The sequence below is a fragment of the Onychomys torridus genome, chromosome X (genome assembly GCF_903995425.1).
Source record: "Onychomys torridus chromosome X, mOncTor1.1, whole genome shotgun sequence".
Lineage (NCBI taxonomy): Eukaryota > Metazoa > Chordata > Mammalia > Rodentia > Cricetidae > Onychomys > Onychomys torridus.
In genome coordinates this window covers 2,474,559-2,499,585 of record NC_050466.1, presented here as the reverse complement: position 1 = coordinate 2,499,585, position 25,027 = coordinate 2,474,559, and the positions used below count along the sequence as shown (strand labels likewise).

At 47.5% G+C, this 25,027-nt stretch overlaps 1 protein-coding gene across 4 annotated transcripts; it reads left to right on the top strand.

The window, feature by feature from the left end:
* The first annotated feature begins 426 nt into the window (after positions 1–426).
* Positions 427–24,702, top strand: Hdac6 (histone deacetylase 6). 4 transcript variants are annotated; one of them, XM_036174701.1, is made up of 29 exons: positions 427–611; positions 1,279–1,398; positions 1,485–1,610; positions 1,744–1,832; positions 4,172–4,256; positions 4,353–4,393; positions 5,140–5,236; positions 5,380–5,477; positions 7,158–7,262; positions 7,384–7,452; positions 14,873–14,999; positions 15,094–15,159; positions 15,254–15,313; positions 15,379–15,468; positions 16,271–16,377; positions 16,466–16,533; positions 16,738–16,906; positions 16,994–17,122; positions 17,275–17,443; positions 17,614–17,747; positions 18,351–18,419; positions 18,505–18,697; positions 20,389–20,538; positions 21,999–22,173; positions 22,581–23,089; positions 23,171–23,272; positions 23,397–23,543; positions 23,905–24,033; positions 24,281–24,702. In XM_036174701.1, the coding sequence occupies exons 1-29, from the start codon at positions 504–506 to the stop codon at positions 24,347–24,349; spliced, it is 3,600 nt and encodes a 1,199-aa protein (XP_036030594.1). In that variant the 5' UTR covers positions 427–503; the 3' UTR covers positions 24,350–24,702. The 4 variants fall into 4 exon arrangements, with proteins under 4 accessions (XP_036030594.1, XP_036030593.1, XP_036030596.1 ...); XM_036174700.1 differs by having other exon boundaries at positions 1,482–1,610; XM_036174703.1 differs by lacking the exon at positions 427–611 and adding an exon at positions 649–946 and having other exon boundaries at positions 1,482–1,610.
* The last annotated feature ends 325 nt before the right edge of the window (positions 24,703–25,027 follow it).

The window sequence follows — 25,027 nt, the reverse complement described above, 5'->3', positions numbered from 1 at the left end:
ATTCTCAACACTTATCACTCTCATTTTGGGTGCCAGCAGCCATAGTCCTTATTAGTTCATAGTCTATCATTAGCCTTTATATCGGACTAGTCACCAGCCTGCCCTAGCTACCAAGCGCAGTGCAGGAATCCCCGAGAAGACGTCCCTTCTGAACGCCCTAGGTCCTTTGATTTGCTCTCGAATCACTGCACAGCACAACCGATGCCAACCGATGCCGGTCCGTAGGGCTCCTAAGATGACTAGCCTGGAATTGAGAATGGCAGCCATAGCAATCAGAACGGCGGCAGTGGACGGGGGTGAGGGGGTGGGGACTCGGGGAGGGGAGGGTATTGCTAGGGGCAGATCCGGGTCTCGAACCAGTGAGTCATCCTTTACGCAGGCGCAATACGACCCACTAGGCTGGTGAGCTCGCGAGAGGTGTGGTATTCGCCAGAGACGTTGCGGGCTGACTAGATCCGCGCTGTGGGCTGGTCGTGGGCGGGCAAATTAAAACGCTCAGCCCAATGGAAAAGAAGGGATCAGGTGCCCGGGGCCACACAGGTCGCCGGGAATTTGGCGGTGCTAGCCAAGGGCGGAGTTTGAGAAAGGGGCAGCGCTCAATGAGTAGAGGGGTAAGGATTGGCCAGCGTCGAAGGCCGGGCGGGAAGGGGGCGGAGGCTTGGGACTGGCGGAGGGAGCTCGGTTAAACGTTAGGCATCCGAGAAAGGGGTGGGGTCTAATGGATTCCGCTTGAAAGGGGCTTCCCCTGAGCAGCGGGGCACTGTGAAAGGATCCGAGCCAGATCAGAGGTTGTGGAAGGTGCGAATCCGGCCCTATTGAGTCTTTAAGGGTGGTGCCGAGGCCGCCGCAGCCTGGCCTGGCGGACTAGAAGGGTCGGTGATTATCCAGGGAGATAGGCTGAAGAGGGCAGGTTGCAGAAGCCAAGTGTTCTGAGCGAGGATTAGAGGTATGAAAGGGTTTGGGAAGTAGAGGGGCGGGGGGCGGTGATTGGAAAGGGCAGGTTTTTTAGAAGAGCCAGATTGAGCCTGAGGTTACCTTGTTTAGTGAAAAGGCAAGATGAGGAAAGAGACTCGTTTAAAAGCAGCGAGGTGGAGGGGAACGGCCGAGACCAGGTTTCCTCGGTGGCAGAAGATGGCCTTGAGGGGCGGGGTTTAGAAAGCAGGGGAATGGAACAGCATGAAGGATGCGATCTAGAATAGGGGCGGGGCCTGGAAAGGGCCAGGGATGTGGGTCCTCTGGACACTCCAGGGGCCTCACCGCCAACTACACCCCTGCTAGAGCCGTGCCAGGGGCGAAGGCTCTTCAGCCATGACCTCCACCGGCCAAGATTCTTCTACTAGGCAGCGAAGGGGTAGGCACAATCCCCAGTCGCCCCCTCAAGACTCCAGCGCCACCTTGGTGAGGCCCCAGACCGGCCCTGATGAGGGGGGAGGGAAAGGCAACCAGCCATGTCCAGACTGATCCTTGTCTCTGATTGGCAGAAGCGAGGTGTTAAGAAGGGTACTGTACCCCACTCCAGCCCCAATCTAGCAGAGGTAAAGAAAAAAGGCAAAATGAAGAAGCTCAGCCAAGCAGCTGAAGAAGACCTGATCGCGGGGCTCCAAGAGCTGGTGAGAGAAGCCTGGCTGCAGACCGCCCTTCTTTACCAAACAAAAACAATGATTCTCCCCATCCTGGACAGTATACAATGTTTTCTGTGATTGGAGCCCTGAGTGAATCTGTTTCTTTTCTTTTCCCCTGCAGGATCTGAACCCTGAGACAAGAGTATTGGTTGGTACTGGATTGGTGTTTGATGAGCAGCTAAATGACTTCCACTGCCTTTGGGATGACAGGTGAGGGATGACTTCCAAATTGTCCCCAAAGTACGAAATTTACACATTTTCCCCCCCCCCCCCCCAAGCAAGAATGAATCTTTTCTTATTCTAGCTTGTAGTCTGGAAGCAGATGACTTAGGGAGGTAGGGATCATTCTTGAAAGAGTTCTGTTTTAAGCCAACACATATATCACGTGTCTGCTGTGTGGCAAGAGTTAGTGATCTATATGAACAAAGTAGAGAAGTCCCTTCTCAGCTGATTGGTGAGTATGAGGGAGACCATTAAGCAGCCAACAGCAGGATGAAGTTTTGAACGAAGACAAAATGACTAGGAATTCATGTGGCTTTTTGGTTTGAGACAGGATCTGACTCCATAACCTAGGCTGTCCTGCAACTCACTATTTAGCCTAAGCCATCCGCAGACCTTTGATGATCTTCCTGTCTTAGCCTCCTGAATGCTGAGATTACGGGTATGAGCTACCACACTTGGCTAGAAGTGTTGATTAGATGGCCCTGGACTGGTAGCTAGTGCACGGAGTCCCTGAGCCTTCCTTGAGGAGGAGACATTTATGCTAAAATATACTTTGTATCTGCTCTACCTTTCAGAACAATCTGCTTATTCTTTTTGGCTCTATGTTTAAAATATATTCCCTGTCTGACCTCTCCTCACTGGTCCCCTTCTTCCAGCCTCCACATTGAAGCCTAAAAAATATGTTTGAGATGATGTTCCCTTTCTTAAAATGCTTCAAGGGCAGAGCATTGCTCTTAAGGTAAAGTCTGAATTCTTTAGCCTGGCCTCCAAGGTTCCACGTGATTTGGTTCCACATCACCGTTTGTGGCCTATTTCGCCAATCCTCATTTGCTTCAGTTCCCCTCACCCACACTGGTCTCCTTGCTGTTCTTTCAGCATGCCAGGCACCCTCTAGCCAAGAGGGTTCTTCACCCTTGGCTGATCCCTCTTTCAACTTTCACAATTCTTGATGCTCACAAAAGTCTTGGACTGGCCACTACCTTTCTCCCATCGATCTTAGATATTTTACTAGCCTCTGCCATTGTCTGTTAATCATTACACTGGTGTTTACAATTATAGTAGCTCTCTCCCCTCTCCTGACTGACCTAAAACTAACTCGTGATGGCACAAGGTTTCATTTGTGGTCAACATTTGTTGAGGGGTAAGGGAGAAAGCAGTTAACAAAACTCCTCAAAAGCCGTGAAGGGAGCGTTAGAGCCGTCCAGAAGAAGAGAGGTGGGAGGGAGGGTGACCCTGGAGTAGAAGGGGCTTCCGTTTTTTAATACAACCACCAGGGAAGGCAGTGCTGACATTTGAATAAAAATACAAGGGGCCTTAAGGGAGTGAGCCATGGAGTCATTCTGCGAGTAAAAGCCACGGAAGCCCCTGGGCCTGGCTGAAAGGTATGTGTTCAGTTGAAGACCAGGGAGAGCACTGCAGGTCAAACAAAGTGAAAGAGGAGGCCTGTGGTAAGAAATAGGGTCAGGTCGGGCAGTGGTGGCTCATGCCTTTAATCCCAGCACTCGGGAGGCAGAGGCAGGTGGATCTCTGTGAGTTCGAGGCCAGCCTGGTCTCCAGAGTGAGTTCCCAGAAAGGTGCAAAGCTACAGAGAGAAACCCTGTCTCGGAGAAAAAAAAAAAGAAAAAGAAATAGGGTCAGAAAAGGGGTGGGGCTTGGGGATTTAACTCAGTGGTAGAGCACTTGCCTAGCAAGCACAAGGCCCTAGATTTGGTCCTCAGCTCCAAAAAAAGAAAAAAGAAAAAAGAAAGGAAAGAAAAAGGATGGGGACAGTGTAGTAGATATTCTCAACCTATGACCTTTGAAGCACAGCCCCTGGGGTGTAGCCTGGGAGCTACCTTTAAGACCTGAGAGCACACATAGGCTGGTCTCTTTCCCCTGTGGGATTGGGTGGAGTGGACTGATTCAGGCAGCCAGAGCAGCGGAGGACAGTACCTCAGCCTTCCAGGACCCTGCAACGATTCTCCTATCCTGTTTAATGAGTTTTCTTTCCTAATAAATCCCTTTACCCTTTCATCTGACTCCAGTGGATTTCTTATTATAGGACAGACCTTTTTTTCAGGGCCTTCTGAATGGAGTAGGAGCTGCTACAAAAGGGTTTTGAGTAGTAGAATTTTCACCACTGGCTGCTGTTGTGTACAGCGGGGACTGGTGGAAGAAAGTGTATGACTTCAGAAATGACAAGAGGAAAGGCTGAGCAGCTATGGGGGGGGGGGTGGGTGGGAGATGTGACTAGAGCAGATACGGTCCTACGTGGCATGCTTTTGTGTGTGTGTGTGTGTGTGTGTGTGTGTGTGTGTGTGAGTGAGACTGCATCTCTGCCTCCCTAGCTTCCCTGAATGCCCTGAGAGGCTCCATGCCATCAAGGAGCAGCTGATTCTGGAGGGCCTCCTGGACCGTTGCGTGTCTTTTCAGGTGAACTCCGTCCCTGGCGTGCAGGGGTGGGCCGGGAGCTGGCAGGGCCGAAGCATGGCCTGTGCTCTAGCCCCTTCATTCTTCATGTCTCCCCAGGCCCGGTTTGCTGAGAAGGAGGAGCTGATGTTGGTTCACAGGTGAAAACCTGGGAGTGTGGTAGGGGCCGGGAGGAGAATGCTCTGGCCCAACCAGGAAAGAATCCCATAGACTCCGTGGCCAGCCTTGGACAAGTCCCTGAGCCTCTCTGAATCTGTCATTGCTCAAAAATCCTAAGTTCCAGCTAGGTGTGATGCTACATGCCTATAGTCCCATCACTTGGGACAGGAAGACAAGAGATTCAGGAATTCAAGACAGTCCACACCTACATAGGAGGTTCAGTCTGGGTTATGTGAGACCCTGTCTGAAAAAGCCTCCTCCCCCACCCCCACAAAGAAAAATATCTTAGTTCTTCAGGATGGTCAATATGTTTGTCAGGTACCTGACAGCATCTTATTGATCCTAAGTCTGGGATAGGCTAGAGTTCTTATAATCTGGTTTGTTAACTGATGGTGGATATCTGGCAGAACGATCAGGAGGCTCCTAGGGTGCTGTAGGAACTCAGAGGAAGAGGCATGGTAGAGTATGGCTTACGGAAAACTATCTTGGCAGACAGAGTATCTGAGGTGTGTTCCAAGAGGCAAAAGTGGGGTGGGGGATTGGGGGCAGTGAGTCCAGCCATAGAGCCAAAGTGGACTAGAGAAGAAATAGGGACTGTGGCCTACATCTCAGCTGATCCCCTAGGTTGACTGTGGAGGCCTGATTTGGCCAGAGACCTGGTTTGTAGAAGGTGTGGCTGGGAGGGAGGTTAGGGCTCTAAATCTTATCCCCTATCTTGTGTCCCCAGCCTGGAATACATTGATCTAATGGAGACAACCCAGTACATGAATGAAGGAGAACTTCGCATACTAGCAGGCACCTATGATTCAGTTTATCTGCATCCGGTATGCGTGAGAACTGTGAGGTCAGGGTGTGGCAGCAATTCTGGGGTCTCCCATATCCATGCCAACCTCACTGTGGGAAAAGAGGCTAAGTAGATAGGCTAGTCCTTTCTCATTCTTTCTCTCTGGCTCTCTACTATCTCCAGAACTCATATTCATGTGCCTGCCTGGCCACAGGCTCTGTGCTCAGGCTGGTAGATGCGGTCCTGGGGGCTGAGATTCGGAATGGCATGGCTGTCATCAGGTAGGACTCAAGCTTTTGGTTTCTTACATTTTTATTTCATTTTATTTGGGTTTTTGAGACAGGATTCTTCCGTGTCGCCCTGGCTGTCCTGGAACTCGCTTTGTAGACCAGGCTGGTCTCGAACTCACAGATCCTCCTGCCTTTGCTTCATGAGTGCTGAGATTAAAGGTTTGTACCACCACCGCCCAGCAGTTTCTTACATTTAAAAAGAAATCTTCCTACCTAGTGGTGCATGGAGGTCCATGTCTGTAATACCGGTACTTTGGAGGTGAATGTTGAAGGATCAAGAGTTCAAGGCTACCTTGAGCTATAAAGTAAATTTTGAGGCCAGCCTGGGCTACATAAGATACTTTCTCCAAAAAAAAAGTCTTTCCCTCGAATGGAAAATATGTTAACTTGGGTACTATATGGTCCTGTGGTTGGTAGTCATTGTAATCAGTAACTTGTGTCTTCTCGAAGATAGTCTTATTAGTAAGTGATAAGTATCACAGTCCACTTATCCACAGGTACATATTTCTTTTCTATCTGGAACATCTTGAAATCCAGATGCAGCCAATTCTATCGGAATATCTTGAAATCCAGATGCAGCCAACAAACTGTGACATCTCAGATTTTCTCCCATAGCATTTTCTGTTTTGTGTTGCCATTTAAAATCATAGCCTATCTTGCCACAGCTGACTCCCTGGTACTGATAAAGTGCAGAAGCTAGCCTCTGTCCTTCTCGCTCGCTTTTTAATCACCAGTGGCAGTAAGCACACGATGCCCTTCCAAACTGCATTGTTTTCTCTGGCTTTTTTCAAAACAGGGTTTCTTTGTGTAGCCTTGGCTGTCTGAGAACTAGCTCTGGCCTCGAACTCACAGAGATCCGCCTGCCTCTGCGTCCTGAGTGCTGGGATCAAAGGCGTGCGCCACCACCGCCCGGCTTCTGTGCATTTAAAAAACAAAACAACTTAGATGTTTTTGAAAGCTTTCTTTCTCTGAACAGTGCATGGGTTATTCCTGAGTGAGAGGCCATTGTGAAATACACTTTCTAAGTTAGTCACTCTCCTGCTGTTGGGCAGATACCATAGCAAATAACAGTGGCACATTTATGAACATAGCAATTTTTACTACGTAGGTTTCAACTAAGCCCATGTAGCCAAATAACTGGGTATGAGAAAGTATGTATAGACAACTTCATGTTCTGTTTTTTGAGACAGGAGCTCACTATATATCCCAGGCTGGCCTTGAACTATATAGATCCTCCTGCTTCAACATCTTTGAGTGCTAGTATTACAGGCATGTGCCACGATGCCAAATGCATGCATGGGTACATTTACTTTCCCCCTCTCTTAATTTTTTTGTTTTGTTTTGAGACAGAATTTCACTGTATTGTATAGTTGTTTGTGTTTGTTTGTTTTCCAGACAGGGTTTCTCTGTGTAGCCCTGACTGTCCTAGAACCAGCTTTGTGTAGACCAGGCTGGCCTCGAAGTCAGAGATCATGTGCCTCTGCCTCCCAAGTGCTGGGATTAAAGGTGTGTGCCGCCACCACCTGGCACGTGGGTACATTTTAATGGTTGTGTTTAAATCTCCTTTGATGAGAGAGCATTGGATTGCGGGTTGTGAAGCTTCAGAAGCCATAGTTACTTAGTTGCTGGCAGATTGACTCCCAAATCTGTAGCCTTCCTTTTCCTGTTTAGGCCTCCTGGACACCACGCCCAGCGCAGTCTTATGGATGGGTATTGCATGTTCAACCACGTGGCTGTGGCTGCCCGCTATGCTCAAAAGAAGCACCGCATTCAGAGGTCAGCCACAAATGACGGATGGAATGTGGGTAGTGTGGAATAGGGAGGGGTACCATGGTCTAGGTTCCTCCCTATTTCACTTGATCCCCTTGTACAAAACTCCCCTCTCTCCTGCCCACAGGGTTCTTATTGTGGATTGGGATGTGCACCATGGACAAGGAACACAGTTCATCTTCGACCAGGACCCCAGGTATTATCCCAGGTCCCACCCTAAATACTGGACTCCTAACTACTTCTGTGAGGCCCAGCCATAGGTGTTAGGAAGGAGGGAAAGCATTCACATTCAATGAGTCGACCTGGAACGAGGAAATGGCCTGCTTCCTGGTTGTCTGCTCTCTCCTAATTTCACTCTGAAGTAAGAACTGTGGAGTTCCCATTTTACAGATGGTAAAACTGAACCTTATGCAGAGTAGGAAATTAGTGTTAATGCAGACAAGTGAAAGAGGTGGGATTTGATTTAAAAGTAATTGGAGATCTTGCTCAACAATTTACCCCTGAGCTGGAGTGGACCTCAAATTAATTAATACTTTGTTTATTTTAACAGTACTTCAGCTATTGTTTAAAATTAAATAGGGGGCTGGCAAGATGGCTCAGCAGGTAAAGGTGATTGCCTAACAACCTGAGTTTGATCACCAGGACCCACATGGTGGAAGGAGAGAGAATCAACTCCTACAAATTGTCCTCTGACCTTCATATATAAACCATAGCATGAAAACACCCACACACATATACACAGAAAATAAAAAGAAGTTGACAGTTCAGGTTTTAGCGTCATAGATTTTTATGTATATATAGATATTCACTATTTTTAATAATATACTACCAATGGATAATTCTCCATATGTTCATTAGCAACTTTATTTCATCTAACTATTGGGAACACATTCACCATGTTGATACTACTAAAGCATCCTATTCTTTGTAAAGATTGTAGAGTATTTCATTGCATTGTTGTAGCTCTGGTCAGTGAATCCTGGGACATTTAAGATACTACCTTGCCGGGTGTGGTGGCGCACGCTTTTAATCCCAGCACTCAGGAGGCAGAGGCAGGTGGATCTCTGTGAGTTCGAGGGCTACCAAGTGAGTTCCAGGAAAAAGGCACAAAGATACACAGAGAAACCCTGTCTCCAAAAAACAAACAAACAAACAAACAAACAAAAGATACTTCCTAGTTTTTGCTATTGTAGACAATTCTGTGAATAGTATTGTAAATACAGATTTACTCTCTACTATATCTATATAATGAATTTCTAATAGTGGGTTGCTGAGTCAGACAGATCGACATGCTTTAAGGTCTGGTGTATGCTACCAAACTTTACCCTAGAAGGGTGCCAGTTTATCCTTCCTGGAGAAAATGATTAAGTGAAGCCAGGACGTGGTGGCGCACGCCTTTGATCCCAGCACTCGGGAGGCAGAAACAGGTGAATCTCTTGAGTTCGAGGCCAGCCTGGTCTATAGAGCGAGTTCCATGACAGGCACCAAAACTACACAGAGAAACCCTGTCTTGAAAAAAAAAAAAAAGAAAGAAAGAAAATGGTTAAGTGTTTGCCACTAGGGGCTATTATATTGTAAATAGTAGTTTTATCTGGCCTTCCATCCAATTTATTATATAGATTGCACTTGTGCTCTGTGGCCCTTGGTCCTCTATCTAGATGCTTTGTTCTGTAAACATTGCTTTACTATTTTCCAGCACTTGGTGCTGATGACAGTTGTCTTTCTCACTTCTTTCTGAGTTATCTGTTTTGCTCTCTGAAAGGCTTTAGGTTCTCTTCTTTTTCCATCTGTTATCCCACATGAACTCTAGGTCCTGTTAATGTCTCTTTAGCAGTGGGTTGACATTTTATATCTGCAGCCTTACACTTTCTATCTTTGCACGTGGGTTGTTTTTTTTTTTTTTTTTAGGGGAGCGGGGTTTGAGACAGGGTTTCTCTGTAACAGCCCTGGACTCGAACTCACAGAGATCCGCCTGCCTCTGCCTACCAAGTGCTGGGATTAAAGGCATGCGCCACCACTGCCCGGCTACATGTTCTTATATTAGATGTTTGATAATATCTTTAGTTTCTCTGTCCTCTCAGACTCCTATTAGATGTTAAACCTTCTGGCTTGATCCTTTATGGGATTTCATTTTGTTTTGATTTGACTTTTAAGACAGGGTCTCTAGCTCAGGCTGGCCTCTCCCTTGGTATATAGCTGAGGATGACCTATTGTTTTTAAGTGGGGACAGGAGGTGTTTCCCTTTGACACTCCAGGGCCAGGGCAAGTATGTGGCTGTCTGGAATGAGGGTTCCTTGCCCTCTGCCCATGAAGTGCAGGGCTCTTAACTCTGCCTCTCCCACATGGATGCCAGGGAGGCCAAGACCTATGCCACATCTACCTCCTCTAAACAGATCTCTTTTGTTTCTCTGCTACATAGTTTTTCAAATGAAGGTCCATCTAGTCCACTTTCTTCTTACAGTTTTATCTAATTGTCATTTCTCTGCCTTTTCATTCTCGATTTCGGCTCCAAACCCTCAATCCTAAGGGATGGTCTGGATTTTTTTAGTTTGAACTGTTTTTCCTCCTGCCATGTGCCACCAGGCCTGGTTTCTAAAACACTAGAGGTCGAACCTAAGGTTGCAAGCATTGTACCAACTGAGCTACATCACCAGCCCTGTGTGGCTTTTTAAAAATAAACCTTTATTTTTTAAAATGTTATGTATATGGCTGTTTTGCCTGCATGTATGTCTGTATTGTGTGCATATCTAGTACCCTTGGAAGCAAAAAAAAAAAAAAAGGGTATTGGGGTCCTTGGAACTTGATTTATAGTTGTGAGCTGTCATGTATGCTGAAACTCAAATGCAGGTCCTCTGGAAGAGCAAAAATCCTCTTAACTTCTGACATCTCTCCTCTCCTAGATGGCTTATTTCATGTTTTCTATCTCTTTTTACTTTTGCTCAGTGTCCTGAGAGATCGCCTTAATTCTGTTTGTAAATCCTCCCACTGAATTATGTACTCTGACTTTTCTTTTGAGATGAGGTCTTACTGTGTAGTCCAGGCTGGCCTCCACCTTGAGGTCCTCCTCTCTCAGCCTACCAAATGCTAAGACTGCAGGCATGTGCCGCCCTCTCTAGCTAGATATTCTTTTGATTGGCACAAGCATTTTCTTTCTCTCTTATTTTTATACCCTCTCGTTCCTGAGCTTGTTTTTTATAGAATAAGAATTAGAGCTGGGCCTTCGTGGCACACACCTTTAATCCCAGCACTCGGGAGGCAGAGGCAGGCGGATCTCTGTGAGTTCGAGGCCAGCCTGGACTACAGAGTGAGTTCCAGGAAAGGCACAAAGCTACACAGAGAAACCCTGTCTCAAAAAACTAAATAAATAAATAAATAACCACCCAACCAAATAAATAGATAAATAGATAGATAGATAAATAAATAATAATAATAAAATAAATAATAAATAAAAATAGAAGAAAGAGGCTGAAATGTGCTGATCTTACAGGTTCGAGGTTCTAGGACTCCATTCTGACATCCAGCTGATTCATTGGATAGTCATGGCCTCTCCAAACCACTGGTTAAGTTTTTTTTAATCAATCTTGGCTGTAGTTCATAATCTCTCCATCTATGAAACTTGTTTTAAAAGTGCCAGTATCGTGCAGGGCAGTGGTGGGGCACGAGTCTAATCTGAGCACTAGGGAGGCCGAGGCAGGAGGACCTCTATGAGTTTGAGACCAGCCTGGTCTCCAGAGCGAGTTCCAGGACAGCCAGGGCGACACAGCAACCTAGTCTTGAAAGAAACAAAGAATTAGGAGTGCCTTAAGTTTTCTCTTCATTCTGAGGCTAACTGAATTGTCTTCTTGCTTCTTCTCTTTTTTTTATTTGGTGCTTTTCCTCAAATGTCTTATTTTGACTATTTATACCTCAACTTGAAGGGCTGTTCTTGAGGCCATCATGAGATTACTGTGCTGTGCTATTTGTAGATCTGTGTTCCTAAAAAGCATTTCCCCAGAATGGAAACAGGATGTCTGCTGATATAGATCTCAAGTTCAGGGACAGTGGAAAAGATCCAGGCATTAGGTTGGACTTTGCAAATACTAGGAAAAAAGAATGCCACTTTTTTTTGGGGGGGGGGGAATACAGAATGCACATTTTTTATTTAATTAATTTTATTTTTATGTGTATTCCTTAGTGTATGGATGTATACCATGGGTGTGCATGAGTCCGCAGATGTAAGAAGAGGGAGTCAGATCCCCTGGAACTAGAGCTAAAGGCAGTTGTGAACTGCCATGTGGGTGCTGGGAACTGAACCTAGGTCCTCTGCAAGAGCAGTCAGTGCTCTTAACCTCTGAGCCATCTCTGCAGCCCCTAACATCTTCTTTTTTATTCCCTCAGCCTTGATTAAGGTATGTGTCAGATTCCCTGGAACTGTACTTACAGACAGATGTGAGCTGCTGTGTGGTTGCTGAGAATTGAACCTGGACCCTCTGTTCCAGTCAGTGCTCTTTACCACCAGCCATCTATCCAGCCCCTCACTTAATTTTCTTTCTTTTTGGCTTTTTTGGGACAGAGTTTCTCTGTGTAGCTTTGCGCCTTTCCTGGAACTCACTCTGTAGACCAGGCTGGACTCGAACTCACAGAGATCCGCCTGGCTCTGCCTCCCGAGTGCTGGGACTAAAGGCGTGCGCCGCCACCACTGCCCGGCTTTAATTTTCTAATCTTTAATCTCTGGCTCTTTCTGTCATCTCTACTATTTTAATACTTAACTAGTTCTTCTGTTTTTATCTTTTTATTTCTTCCACTTGTGTTCTTTATTTTGTTTGTGGCAACCTGGGTTAAATGTTTCAACATTAATAAATCCATTGGCCATTTTTTTTCATCCATCTCTACATCTACTACTCTAATCCTGGATTATTTCTGCATAAATTCTTGAATGTATCTTTTAAAATTAGGGATTAATTTTTAGCAAACATATTACTCATTGGAGGTATAGCTCAGTGGTAGAACTGTTTCTTATAGGGTTTAGCTTCCCTTCCCAGCTTTTTAAAAAAGTATGAACTTCAGTATCATGTCTGAGAAAATGAGTAAGACTTGAATAAGCTTTTTGGGAGTGTGGGGTAAAATATGGTCTCATTATGTAACCTAAATTATCCTTAAAGTCTCAATCCCCCTGCCTCAGCCTCCTTCTCAGAACCCATAATTTTAAAAATCTCAGAGTGATGGTACACACTTATAATCCCAAGTAGTGGAGTGGCAGAGACAGGCGGATCCATGGGGCTCAATGACCAGCAAACCTAACCTACTTGATGAGCTCAAAGTCAATGAAAGATCCTATCACAAAAAAAAAGGTGGATGATTCTGGAGTAACAGCACCCAAGGTTGTCCTTTGTCTTTTACATGACACATACACATATGAACATACATACACACATCTACTGGTCTGTGTAAAGCCTTCAATTCAATACATAGCAGCATACACACACAAATCAATAAAAATAAAATCCTCTTCTATTTACTCTATAAACCTAGTTTCCTTGGATGCTAGTTGTTGGTTTTTTGAGACAGGGTCTCACTGTAGCCTTGGCTACTCACTTTGTAAACCAGGCTGACCTTGAACTTACAGAGATCTACCTGCCTCTGCTTCCCAAGTACCATCACACTTGATGAGTGCTGTTTTCTGTTCTCTGACTTGAGTGCTCTTGGGGAGTTGGGTTTCTTCAAGTCTTTGCTTATTTATTCCCTGAGGAAAATTCTTATTCTCCAGTATAGTTATTTTCCTGTACTCATTACTTCGCTGAAGGTTTAAAGCCAATATTTACGTGACAGTGTCAGAAATTTTAAAATAATACAAATAAGCAAATAAAACTAAATAATCCAGACTGGGCATGGTGGTTTTCTGTGAGTTCAAGGCCACCCTAGTCTACATAACAAGTTTCAGACCAGCCAGAGCTACATAATAGAAACCCTGTATCAAAACCAAAACAAAGAATCATCCTCTACCCACTCAAGACCAGAGCCTTATTGTTGTTGTTCTCTCATGCGTTACATCCTGACTGCAGTTTCCCCTCCTGCCACTCCTCTCCATCCTGCCCCCCCACTTCCCCTCTCCCCCAGATCCACTCCTGTTTCCCTTCAGAAAAGAGCAGGCCTCCCTGGGATATCAACTGAACACAGCATAACAAGATGCAATGAGACTAGGCATAAACCCTCATAGCAAGGCCGGACCAGGTAACCCAGTAGGAGGAAAAGGGTCCCACGAGTAGGCAAAAGAGTCAGACAGCTCCTGCTCCCACTGTTAGGAGTCCCACAAGAACCCCACGCTAAACAACCACAGTGTATATGCAGAGGACCTAGCATAGACCCATGTAGGCTAAAGCTTTTTACAGGGATTCCATTCCCCGATTCCAAGATACTTTTAATCATTTTTAAGTATCATTTTTATATCCTTTAAATTTCACAGCTATATTATCAACATAAATGAAGATGTCTTTCTTGAATTAGTCTAGATTCTTTGCTCACCACTATTTTTTCATTTCCCATAAAAAGGAGGGGGTGGGGTACTGCCTCAGACTACTAGAACAAGGCAGGGTGTAGTTGATCAGATAGAGGGTAACTGGATAGACAGATGGACAAATAAATGATAGACTATTCTTTTTTCCCCAAGCAGAGTTAACCCCCAAACCCTCTGCTTTCTGTTGGAATCTGTCCATCATGTTCTTTTAGTCTCAACCTGAATATCATGCCTTTTTAGCTAGAATCTGTTCTTCATGTCTTTTCACCCAGAACATGTACATATGTCCTCTCTGTCTGAACCTACAGATTTTATCTCTTTAGTCAGAACCTGCACATTGTGGCTTTTCAGCATCAGTTTTGTGTCTCGGTCCGTCTCACCCCTGTGGGCATTTCCCATCTATGAAGTAGAAGTAGTAGAGATGCCTTTGTGAAGTGCTAAGGAAAAAGGACTGCCCTCACTGACTTTATGGCAGCCTCAGACACCATCCTTCACTTTAGCTCCACACACAAAACCAAGCCCTGTGTTTCCTCATTCCTGGCCTCTGCATCTCTCCACTTCTTTCTGTGGAATCACTTAAGTTCCCCAGTATGGACTTGAGGCTCTTTACAGCCCTGGCTGGCTTCTGCAGATAAGTTCCCCCAAGACCCCCATGGACCTCCAGTATTCTGTGTTGTCATTACCGTGGGTTAATAACACTGTGGGGAGCAGTGAGAAGACATGACTAGCAATCCTCACAGGGTCATCATTGCCCAGGTTCTTGGGTCGACTCAGTAGCTCTTGAGACCTTAGACTTGAGTCTGAAATTAGGTGGACACTGACAGAAGGGTTCCTGTGGGGGATCAATGAATATGTAGAAAAAAGGGGTAAACCACTGGGAGAGGAGTAATGAATGGGAAAAGGAATACGTTGGTGAATAAATAGAAGGGTAAATTAATGGAAAAACTAAGAGTATCGGTTGAGAATCAGAAAAACATGAGCAAAAGAATGAATTGAGTAGTTGGTAAAATCAGCTTGTTGAATAAATCCCTGCAGCTGTAGGTTGGGAGCCTTTGTTTTTCTACACTAGGGGTTAAGTTAACACATACTATGTAACCGTCAACATTTCTTTCTCTGCCTCTAGTGTCCTCTATTTCTCCATCCACCGATATGAGCAGGGTCGGTTCTGGCCCCACCTTAAGGCTTCTAACTGGTCCACTACAGGTTTTGGCCAAGGCCAAGGATATACCATCAATGTACCTTGGAACCAGGTCAGTGTCTTCTCACCTAAAAGGAGCCTAGCCTTGCCCTCCCACGGGCTCAGGAAGGGTGACTGACTGGCATATCACGTTTCTGTGTCTGTAGGTGGGGATGCGGGATGCTGACTACATTGCTGCTTTCCTGAACATCCTGCTGCCAGTTGCCTTTGAGGTCTTGGAGATCCAGGAAATTTGAGGGTAGGGGGCAACACTGAGGGATGACCTATGAAGGCGGGTGTTCTCACATAGTCTGTTCCCTTCCTCAGTTTCAGCCTCAGCTGGTCCTGGTGGCTGCTGGATTTGATGCCCTCCAAGGAGACCCCAAGGTAAGGCAAGTTCTCCGGGTGTTAGGTAGGCAAGGGGAAGTCCATTGACTTTCATGTTCCCGCAGGGAGAGATGGCCACCACTCCACCAGGCTTTGCCCACCTAACGCATTTGCTCATGGGTCTGGCAGGAGGCAAGTTGATTCTGTCTCTGGAGGTGAGTAACTCACTTTTATCTAACCCTGTAGATCCTAAAGGACTTAGGATGTTTATATTTGTGTATTTCTTGTTTGTATGTACATGTACATTCACTATGCTCATGTACCATGATGTGTGTGGAGGTCAGAAGTCAACACGTGAGAGTTGGCTCTCTCCTTCCACCATGTAAATTCTTTTTGGGGATTGAACTCAGGTTATCAGGCTTGGTGGCAAGCCCTCATACCCTCTGATCCATCTCACTGGCCCACTTGAAGGCTTAAGAACAGATCTTTGGGCCTTGGGGATGGAGTTCAAAGGTAGAGTGCTTAGCTGATGTATGCAAGGGGTTCCATTCTCAGTACCACTAAAAACAAAACAAGAGTTTTGTTCCTGGAGGCTGGACAGATGTCTAGTGGTTGAGAGCTTGCTGCTCTTGTAGAGGATTTGTGTTCGATTTCCAGCTTACTGTTTACAACTGTCCATAACTCCAGTTCTTGGGGATCTGACAGGCACACACATGGTACACATACACACATGCAGGCAGGACATTCATAATCATAAAGTAAATAATTGATTCTTGAAATTTTTTCGTGGGATTTTTTTTTTTGTAAAGTTGTTCCTTGCTCAGTCTTACCACTTCATAATTCTTTGTGCCTCTGCTAATCACTTTACATCGTTGTCCAGTGAGTTAAATGAAGTCACCCTCTCAGTTTCTTGTTGCTTGACATATAGTGTGTACCCCAATAATGTTACTGTTATCAGTATCCTTCCCTGGTAAGATCTGGCCCTCTGCTTGCCTCCCCCAACAACCCCTTCCCCAGGGTGGCTATAACCTCCATGCCCTGGCTAAGGGTGTCAGTGCATCACTCCACGCTCTTCTTGGAGACCCTTGCCCCATGCTGGAGTTCCCTAGTGCACCTTGCGCAAGGTGAGCCTGGGAAGACGGGGGAATGGAGAGCCCTTATTACCTGCCTGGGGGGGCCATTTCATCACATACCTGTGTCCACCACCCCCAGTGCCCGGACTTCTATCTCCTGCACTCTAGAAGCCCTTGAACCCTTCTGGGAGATCCTTGCGGGATCAGGTAGGAGGTGGGGAAGGGGCATGATCAGCATCAGACACGGGATGAGCTACTGGCGATATTCTCTTCCAGATCCCCTCTTGCTTTCGTGGGATGCCTTGGTGGGGAGGGCTGTGTGGGTTTTTGGCCTTTTGTCTGGGCCGCATTTGTCTCAGAATATGGTGGGATCCAGACTCGGGAAGTAGGGTGATCTGAGCCCCTCTTTAGTGGAGCCCCAGGAGGAAGATGAAGGAGAGGAAAACAAGCTGGAAGAGGAGGATGAGGAAGGCCGCTGGGATGTTGCTGCACTGCCGCTGGAAGCATGGCCCGCGCTGCAGGAACGCACTGGGCTGTTGTATGACGAGAAAATGATGAGCCACTGCAGCCTGTGGGACAAGTATGTGCTCCGAGGGCGGAGATGAGGGATGGTTGACCACTCACCTCAGTCATTAAACCCCTAGCTCTGTTTTTCCCCCACGACTAGTCATCATCCTGAGACTCCTCAACGCATCTTACGGATCATGTGCTACCTAGAGGAGCTGGGCCTTGCATCACGCTGCCTCATCCTGCCTGTGCGGCCTGCCATGGATGCTGAGCTTCTTACCTGCCACAGGTCAGACCCTGTGCCAGGGGTAGGTCGGGTGCAGGACTCTAGGGAAGTTCTAGGAGTAGGGCCTGGAGCACTACTCCATGGTGGGTGGAGCTACTGGCCACCTAGAGAGGTCCAAGATCTTAGCTGGGCTCATTGTTCCTCTGTGTCTTCAGTGCCGAGTACGTGGAGCGTATGCGGGCCACAGAAAAGATGAAAACCCGGGAGCTGCACCGCGAAGGTGCCAGCTTTGACTCCATCTACATCTGCCCCAGCACCTTCACCTGTGCGCAGCTTGCTGCAGGCGCCGCCTGCCGCCTGGTAGAAGCTGTGCTCTCAGGAGAGGTACGTCTTCTCGGGGTGCCAGGGCAGTTTGGCTGAAGAGATGAGGTCCTAAGGAAATAGAAAGAAAGGACTCTCTGTCCCTCTGTAGGAGGACAGAGGCAGTGGAAGAGTCTCTGCTGGGAAAGGACAGGAGTGAGGGCCAGGGTCTTACCCACTGCTCCTCTCTGCAGGTTTTGAATGGCATTGCAATAGTGCGCCCTCCAGGACACCATGCAGAACCAGATGCTGCCTGTGGTTTCTGCTTCTTCAACTCTGTAGCTGTGGCGGCTCGCCATGCCCAAGCCATTGCTGGACGTGCCCTGCGGTGAGGGCTCCCCAGAGACCCCAAAACCCAATCTTTGAAAGAACCTGGATACTACTCCCCCCATTCAGTTTCACTTGGCAAATCCACGGTACAGCCCCAGGAGCTTTTGTATAGTAACAAGCAGGGGAACACTGGACAGCACTTGACTGCAAAAGAGGCAGAAGGGTTGTATTAGTGTCACCAGATCATTTCATCTAGATGCTTAATAAACTAGGATCCAGGATATTACACCAACATTCCTGATCCTTAGCAGGTCATTCCAACAAAGCGCAAGCCCAGGCTCCAGGTTCTTACTCCAAAAGACTTAGGGTTTGGCATGTGACATTAGCCAACCAGGCCTGGAGCCCTGCTCCCTAGTCAGTCCTCAGAAGAGTCTAGGACCTAGCCTCAAGTATTTGTTTAGGCACACAGTAAAGCCCTTGGAAACAAGGTTGGGCCTTCAGTCTTAAAATGATGGCCAATGCTTTCTCAAGATACCCATGGTCCTACTACCCAGCACCAGATGCTTCCGAAGACCCCAGGAGTCTAGCTAGCTATTATAGCCCTCCTTCTCCTAGGGCTAAATGTCTTAGGCTGCTAAAAGGAGCTATTTCCCTTCCCCAGGATCCTGATCGTGGATTGGGATGTTCATCATGGTAATGGAACTCAGCACATGTTTGAAGATGACCCCAGGTGAGAGATGGGACTATTGGCAAGAGTGTGGTGTGGGAGAGTGCTAAAGCATGGCTCCTTTCTCATCCTGGTCTCTCCCTGGCAGTGTGTTATACGTGTCCCTGCACCGGTATGACCGTGGCACTTTCTTCCCCATGGGGGACGAGGGTGCCAGTAGCCAAGTAGGCCGAGCTGCCGGTATGGGCTTCACTGTCAATGTGCCCTGGAATGGGCCCCGCATGGGTGACGCTGACTACCTGACTACTTGGTATCGTCTGGTACTTCCCATCGCCTATGAGGTAAGGCTCATGTGACATCTGTGTAGGTGGCAGCACCTATCTGCCTCCTCAGCATGTGTGCTTGACTACCAGGTATATGATGGCTGTTGGGACAGGGGTGGCAGTGATGGCCTTATGTATCTGTCTGACCACATACATATGGCTGCATGTGAGTGGCTTCTCTGTATGACATTTTATATGGGAACAACTGTCTTGGCTATAAGTGTATGCATGTGTGTGTCTCCTGGATATGTCTACCATCGTGAGTGCATGGTTATAAGGGTATCTGCAAGAGATGCTGTCTCTGTGGAACTGTGTGTATAAAGGAGGCAGGAGATTGGGTACATGTGTGTAATGTTGCACAGTGGCTGCCATCTTCTTTCTGTATGTGATAGATGTGATGCTGGATGCCACTGGATGCTGCTGTCTTGTGATAGCCTGGGAGAGACCTTCCGAATGTGGGAGGCTGTAGTGAGATCATCATCCATGTCTGTTTGACTGGGTCTAGATATATCTGTGTTGGCTCTCTCTGAGTGCTCCGACTCAGGGGTAACCTAGCTGTGTGTGAGCTGGGGGCAGGCCAGTGGCATGTGTGGGACTGACTCACTGAGGACATAACTCTGCAAGTCTGGCCTTAGGAGTGTCCTTTTAGATCTGCATGCATGTGACCATGCACAGGTGGCAGTCACTACCCTTTATGTGTCTGTGCAACTGTGTGCAAGTGATTGCCTCCTGTGGGCATGAACAGAGTGTGTCTAACCATTATTACTGTGGTGACTGTATGTATATCATTTTGGCTATGCAGGAGTGGCTGTGTATTTTTGTCCCCAGGAGAAACCAAGTATATGTGTGTAACTGGTGTGGTTTGCAGTCCTGACAGTGTGGGATTGTGAGATTGGGAGTGGGGGTGTATGACACTTGTATTAATATATATTATGTATATAAAAGCCTGTGTCATGTGCATCCCATGTTTGACCCTTGTCATATGTGGGAGGGAGGACATGTCTCTGTCTCCATGTATCCTTGTCTCTGATCCATAGCTATCATGACTATCTCATGCCCCCTTCTGTCAATTTATAGCGTGTCTCCAGTATCTTTTGTTTGTTTGTTTCTTCAAGACAGGGTTTCTCTGTGTAGCTTTGGAGCCTGTCCTGGAACTCACTCTGTAGACTAGGCTGGCCTCGAACTCACAGAGATCCTCCTGGCTCTGCCTCCCAAGTGCTGGGATTAAAGGTGTGCGCCATCACTGCCCGGCCCAGTATCTTTTTTTAGCTCTTATTTATGTTATGTGTTTGGGTGTTTTTCCTGCATATATATCTATGTACCACATGCATTCCTGGTGCCCATGGAAGCCAGAAAAGGGCATCAGAGCCCCTGGGACTAGAGTTAGAGACAGTTATGAGCTGCCATATGGGTGCTGGGAAGTGAACCCTAGTCCTGGAAAATCAGCCAGCTCTCAACTGCTGAGCCATCTCTCCAGCCCCTGTCTCCCCAAATATCTTGAGTTGCTGGTGGGTACACTGTTGTCTGTGGCCGGCTGCCCATGTCTGTTTCTCCTGGTTCCCCTGTCTTCTGCTCCTTCTTTTCAGATCTCTGTTCCCACACCCTCTGCTTTCTGACCTACACTTCCATGCCTTCATTAGTCCATGTTCCCATCACTTGCTGCCCACCCAAGCCTTGATGCCTATGTTCCTTCTCTCTCCTTACTGCAGTTTAACCCAGAACTGGTGCTGGTTTCAGCTGGCTTTGATGCTGCCCAAGGGGACCCGCTGGGTGGCTGCCAAGTGACACCTGAGGGTTATGCTCACCTAACTCACCTGCTGATGGGCCTTGCCAATGGCCGCATTCTCCTTGTCCTAGAGGTAAGTCTCTGGATCCCTTGTCAGGGTGGGAGGGCAGCTTGGAAGAGTTGGCCAGGTCAGTCTTTGCAGTTTAGTTGTCAAAACAGCACTGTGAGGTAGAGTCTGTTCAGCTCATGTTCCTCTCAGAGGAACTAGCTGCTTGTGGTGGCGGCACACACCTGTAATCCCAGCACTTGAGAGAAGGAGGCAGGAGGATCAGGGTCATCCTCAGGTACATAGCAAGTTTGAGGCCAGCCCGGGCTACATGAAACCCTGTTTCAAAATCCCCCCCCCCCCAAAAAAAAACGCATCAGAGAATGGATTGGAATAGTAACTAGTCTGAGGCCACATATTTAATAATGGCAGAATTGAGACTTGAACATTTGGCTCTGGAGGTCTGCTTTTCACATCTGAATTGCTCCTACCATGTTAGAGAGACAAAGTAAATTCACTGACCTTTTGTAAGTGACTGGTGACCCCACCCCTGTGCCTGGGTTTCCTGACCTACAGATAGGGCTGGCTAATTATGGAGGCATTCCTGGCATACAGTGTGCACTGTAAAGATGTTCGGTCTTCCTGCTGTTACATCTTTCAGACAGTAACTTAACCCTCTCAGCAAACGAGGCTGCTGTTTTCAGAGATGAGGACAGTAAGTCACAGAGAATTTAACTGGCTTACAAAACGTCCCAGTTATGGTTTGCCCAGGACTGCTTATGGAAGGGTAAGGGTATGGGTTACGAACATGAACCAGTAGTTGAGTGGTAGAACGTGTCTGGCATGTCCCAAGGGCCCAGGCTCAATTCCTTGGGGATATTAGCAATGACGTGGACTATTTTGTCAGCCCACATTTAGATGCCAGCACCTGCTTCTTCACTTGCTGCCACCTCAGACAAGTCTTCTAACTGCGCTGGGCCTCGGCTCCCTTAGGTTTGATCAAGTAGGACAGAGTTCAGGTTAGGGGATCATACAGAGAGAATATTAGTTGTTCCTGTCCCAGGTCACAACAGGAACTCTTGGATCTGCTATGTATGTGCATTTGTATGGGTCAAATCTGTGTTTTATGTGATGTGTGGCGGAGGGTTCCTGGACAATGTGTAGACAGGTATGGAATGAGGGCATGTTTCTGTTCAGATTGAGTATCTGTCATTGTGAGGATTGTGCTAACATGCATAAAATATTAAAATAGGGTCTATCCCACAGCAAATAAATGTAAGCTATGTTTATTAATACTACTACCAGTGTTGTTATTGTTATCTTGCACTTGACAGCACAGTTTACATTCCCCCAACAACCACCTCACACAGTAAGAGTACTGCCCATCATACAAATGTGTGTTGCACTCATTTGTTCCTGGTTCTACCCTGCACTCTAGACCCTTAGTGCCCTAGAACAAGGAGGAGAACTAATTGGAGAGCCAGGATATCTAAGCCTCCAGATGCCCCAATGAACCCTCATTGTACCCTTCCTTCTCTTTTACAAAGGGTGGATACAACTTGGCATCCATCTCTGAATCTATGGCTGCCTGCACCCATTCCCTCCTTGGAGACCCACCACCCCCGCTTACCTTGCTGCGACCCCCACAGCCAGGAGCCCTGGCCTCAATCTCTGAGACCATCCAAGTCCATCGTAAATACTGGCGCAGTTTGCGGTTGATGAGTGAGTGACTGGACGGTGGTGGGACAGGCCTTTTAATCGCAGCACTTGGGAGGTAAAGGCAGGCAGATAGATCTCTGTGAGTTCAAGGCCAGCCTAGTCTACAGCCAAGGCTATACAGAGAAACCTGGGGGTTGGGAATTTAGATCAGTGGTAGAGAGCTTGCTAGCAAGGCCCTGGGTTTGGTCCTCAGCTCTGAGAGAGAGAGAGAGAGAGAGGGAGAGGGAGAGGGAGAGGGAGGGAGGGGAGGGGGGGAAACCTGTCTCAAAGAACCTAAAAAGGGGGAAAAAGAAAGAAAAGAAGAGAGAAAGAAACTGAAAACTATAAGGGAATTCAATTCAAAAAGGGAGGGAGGATTAGAGCAGAAAGAGGGTCACATCCGCACTCAAGTACCATTTCCATCGTTCCAGAGATGGAAGACAGGGAAGAATGCTCCAGTTCTAAGCCTGTCTTCAAGAAGCTGCCCAAAACGACCAATCCTGTGTCAGCTAGGGGAACGACCACACCAAAAGGAAAGGTTCCAGAAGCAGGCCTAAGGAAGACTACAGCAACGTTATCTGCAAAAGAATGTACTCTGGGCCTCACTAAATCGAAGACAGCTAAGGTCGTGCTTGTTCAGGGCCAGTCCTCAGAACAAGCTACTAGTGGAGCTCCACTGGCCCAGGCCACCTCAACGGAGTCTGAGGAAGGAACCACAATGGACCAGCCTGCCTCAGCAGCAACCACACAAAATGAACCTCAGCAGACCACCTCGGAGGAGGCTGTGGGAGAAGAAACTGAGCCAGTTGAAATCCCTCTAGCCCCGTGTGCAGACAGAGAGAGCACAGAAGCTTCACCTGTGCCGGGAGCCGCAGCCCAGCAGTCCCCCGAGCAGCTGACTGGGAGTCTGGGCAGTTTGGAACTAAGCAGTGGCGCTCAGGTAAAGCCTGGCACACCCGGGAAGAGGGTAGAAAGGGCAAGAAGTGGGCATTCTCAACTACATCTTCCCTTCTGTTTTTAGGAGGCCCCTGAATCTGAGGAAGACCTACTAGGAGAAGCAGCTGGAGGTCAGAACACGAACAGCTTGATGCTGACACAGGCATTTGGGAACTTGAATGGCCAGGTGAGTTCAGGGAGAGCCTGGGGTTATGGCTGCTTCCTCCTTGTCCTGTCAGGCCTCCAGATAGGAGCATATGATGTTCGTGGAGAGGTGGAATCCTTTACTTAGTTTTACCTACCCACTCTAGGATGTATTTTATGCTGTGACTCCACTATCCTGGTGTCCCCATTTGACGGCAGTGTGCCCCATTCCTGAAGAAGGCCTAGATGTGGCCCAACCATGTGAGACCTGTGGAACACTCCAGGAGAACTGGGTGTGTCTGACTTGCTATCAGGTATGGAGCAAAAGAAGGGTATGGGTAGAGGTTGGCCCAGCAGCAAACTTAGGCTGGTACCAGGTGACCCTCACTGTTCCTCCCTCCCTCCCTCCCTTCCTTCTTCCCTTCCTTCTTATTTATTTATTTATTTATTTATTTACTTACTTACTTACTTACTTACGTATTTACTTATTTTGGTTTTTGGCTTTTTGTTTTTCGAGACAGGGTTTCTCTGTAGCTTTGCACCTTTCCTGGAACTCGCTTTGTAGACCAGGCTGGCCTCGAACTCACAGAGATCGGCCTGGCTCTGCCTCCCGAGTGCTGGGATTAAAGGCGTGCGCCACCACTGCCCGGTTAAACCCTCACTTTTCAACCTCAGGTGTACTGCAGTCGTTACGTCAATTCCCATATGGTCCACCATCATGAAGCTTCGGCACACCCACTGGTCCTCAGCTGTGTTGACCTGTCCACCTGGTGTTATCACTGTCAGGCTTATGTCCACCACCAGGTGAGCCTGCCTGGGCAGGGGGCTTAACCCATGCACACTGAGCCCTGTCCCCCTCCACCCCATATCCCTTCTGTCCTTTGGTATGCGGAGAACACAGACTCCTTGCATGGCTGCCCCACGGGTTATTCATGGGAGGATGAGTAGTCCGTGAGACGCGGCAGTTAAGGGCGACAGTGGCGACAGCCTGTTCGTGACTCCCTTAGAGCCACCTTCACTTTCACCTACCTTGTCCTTGCTTCTTCCTCAGGATCTCCAAGAAGTGAAGAGCGCTGCCCACCAGAACAAGTTTGGGGAGGACATACCCCACTCACACTAAGTCCCAGAACATGCTGCTGCCTGTTTGCCTTCTGAGGCTTTAGACAGAGCAGCTTAGTTCACTGCACCCTGTACCTTGGATGAGGGTGGCCTCACTTAAACCCGTCCCTGAATATCCTTTGCCAGGTGCTTGTTTAAGTGCAAATCCTTTAAAAAAGACTATGGTGTTCAATTGTACATCTATCTGTCTCTGCTCACTGCCTGCTCGAGGAACATCACTGCTGTACCTCAGAAGGAAGGAGGGACAACTTAGTAGCCCTAAGAAGGAGCTGCAATCACCAGGATGACATGGAAGGGCACAGCTGGCAGTTACAGCAGGCGTACATATTTAATAAAGTTTAAGTTGTTACCAAACCTGAAGAAAGCTTTTTTTAATTTGGAAAAACCCTTCACTCCCAGCCAGCACAACTGGAGGAAGGGGGGAAGAAGAAAGTGGGGGGGGGGTCTTCATCAAGTCGTCCATCCAATGCCCCCCAAATCTAACTAAAATTGAAGCAGGCAGCTATATTGGCTCCACTGGGAATTAACTAATAGAATTCCTGAGAAAATGATTGCCCACCTTAGAAATAGGAGTCTCACAGGCATGGTGGCACAAGCTTTTTATCCCCAAACTTGGGAAGCAGAGGCAGGTGGAGCTCTGAGTTCAAGGCCAGCCTGGTCTACAAAGCAGAGTTTTAGG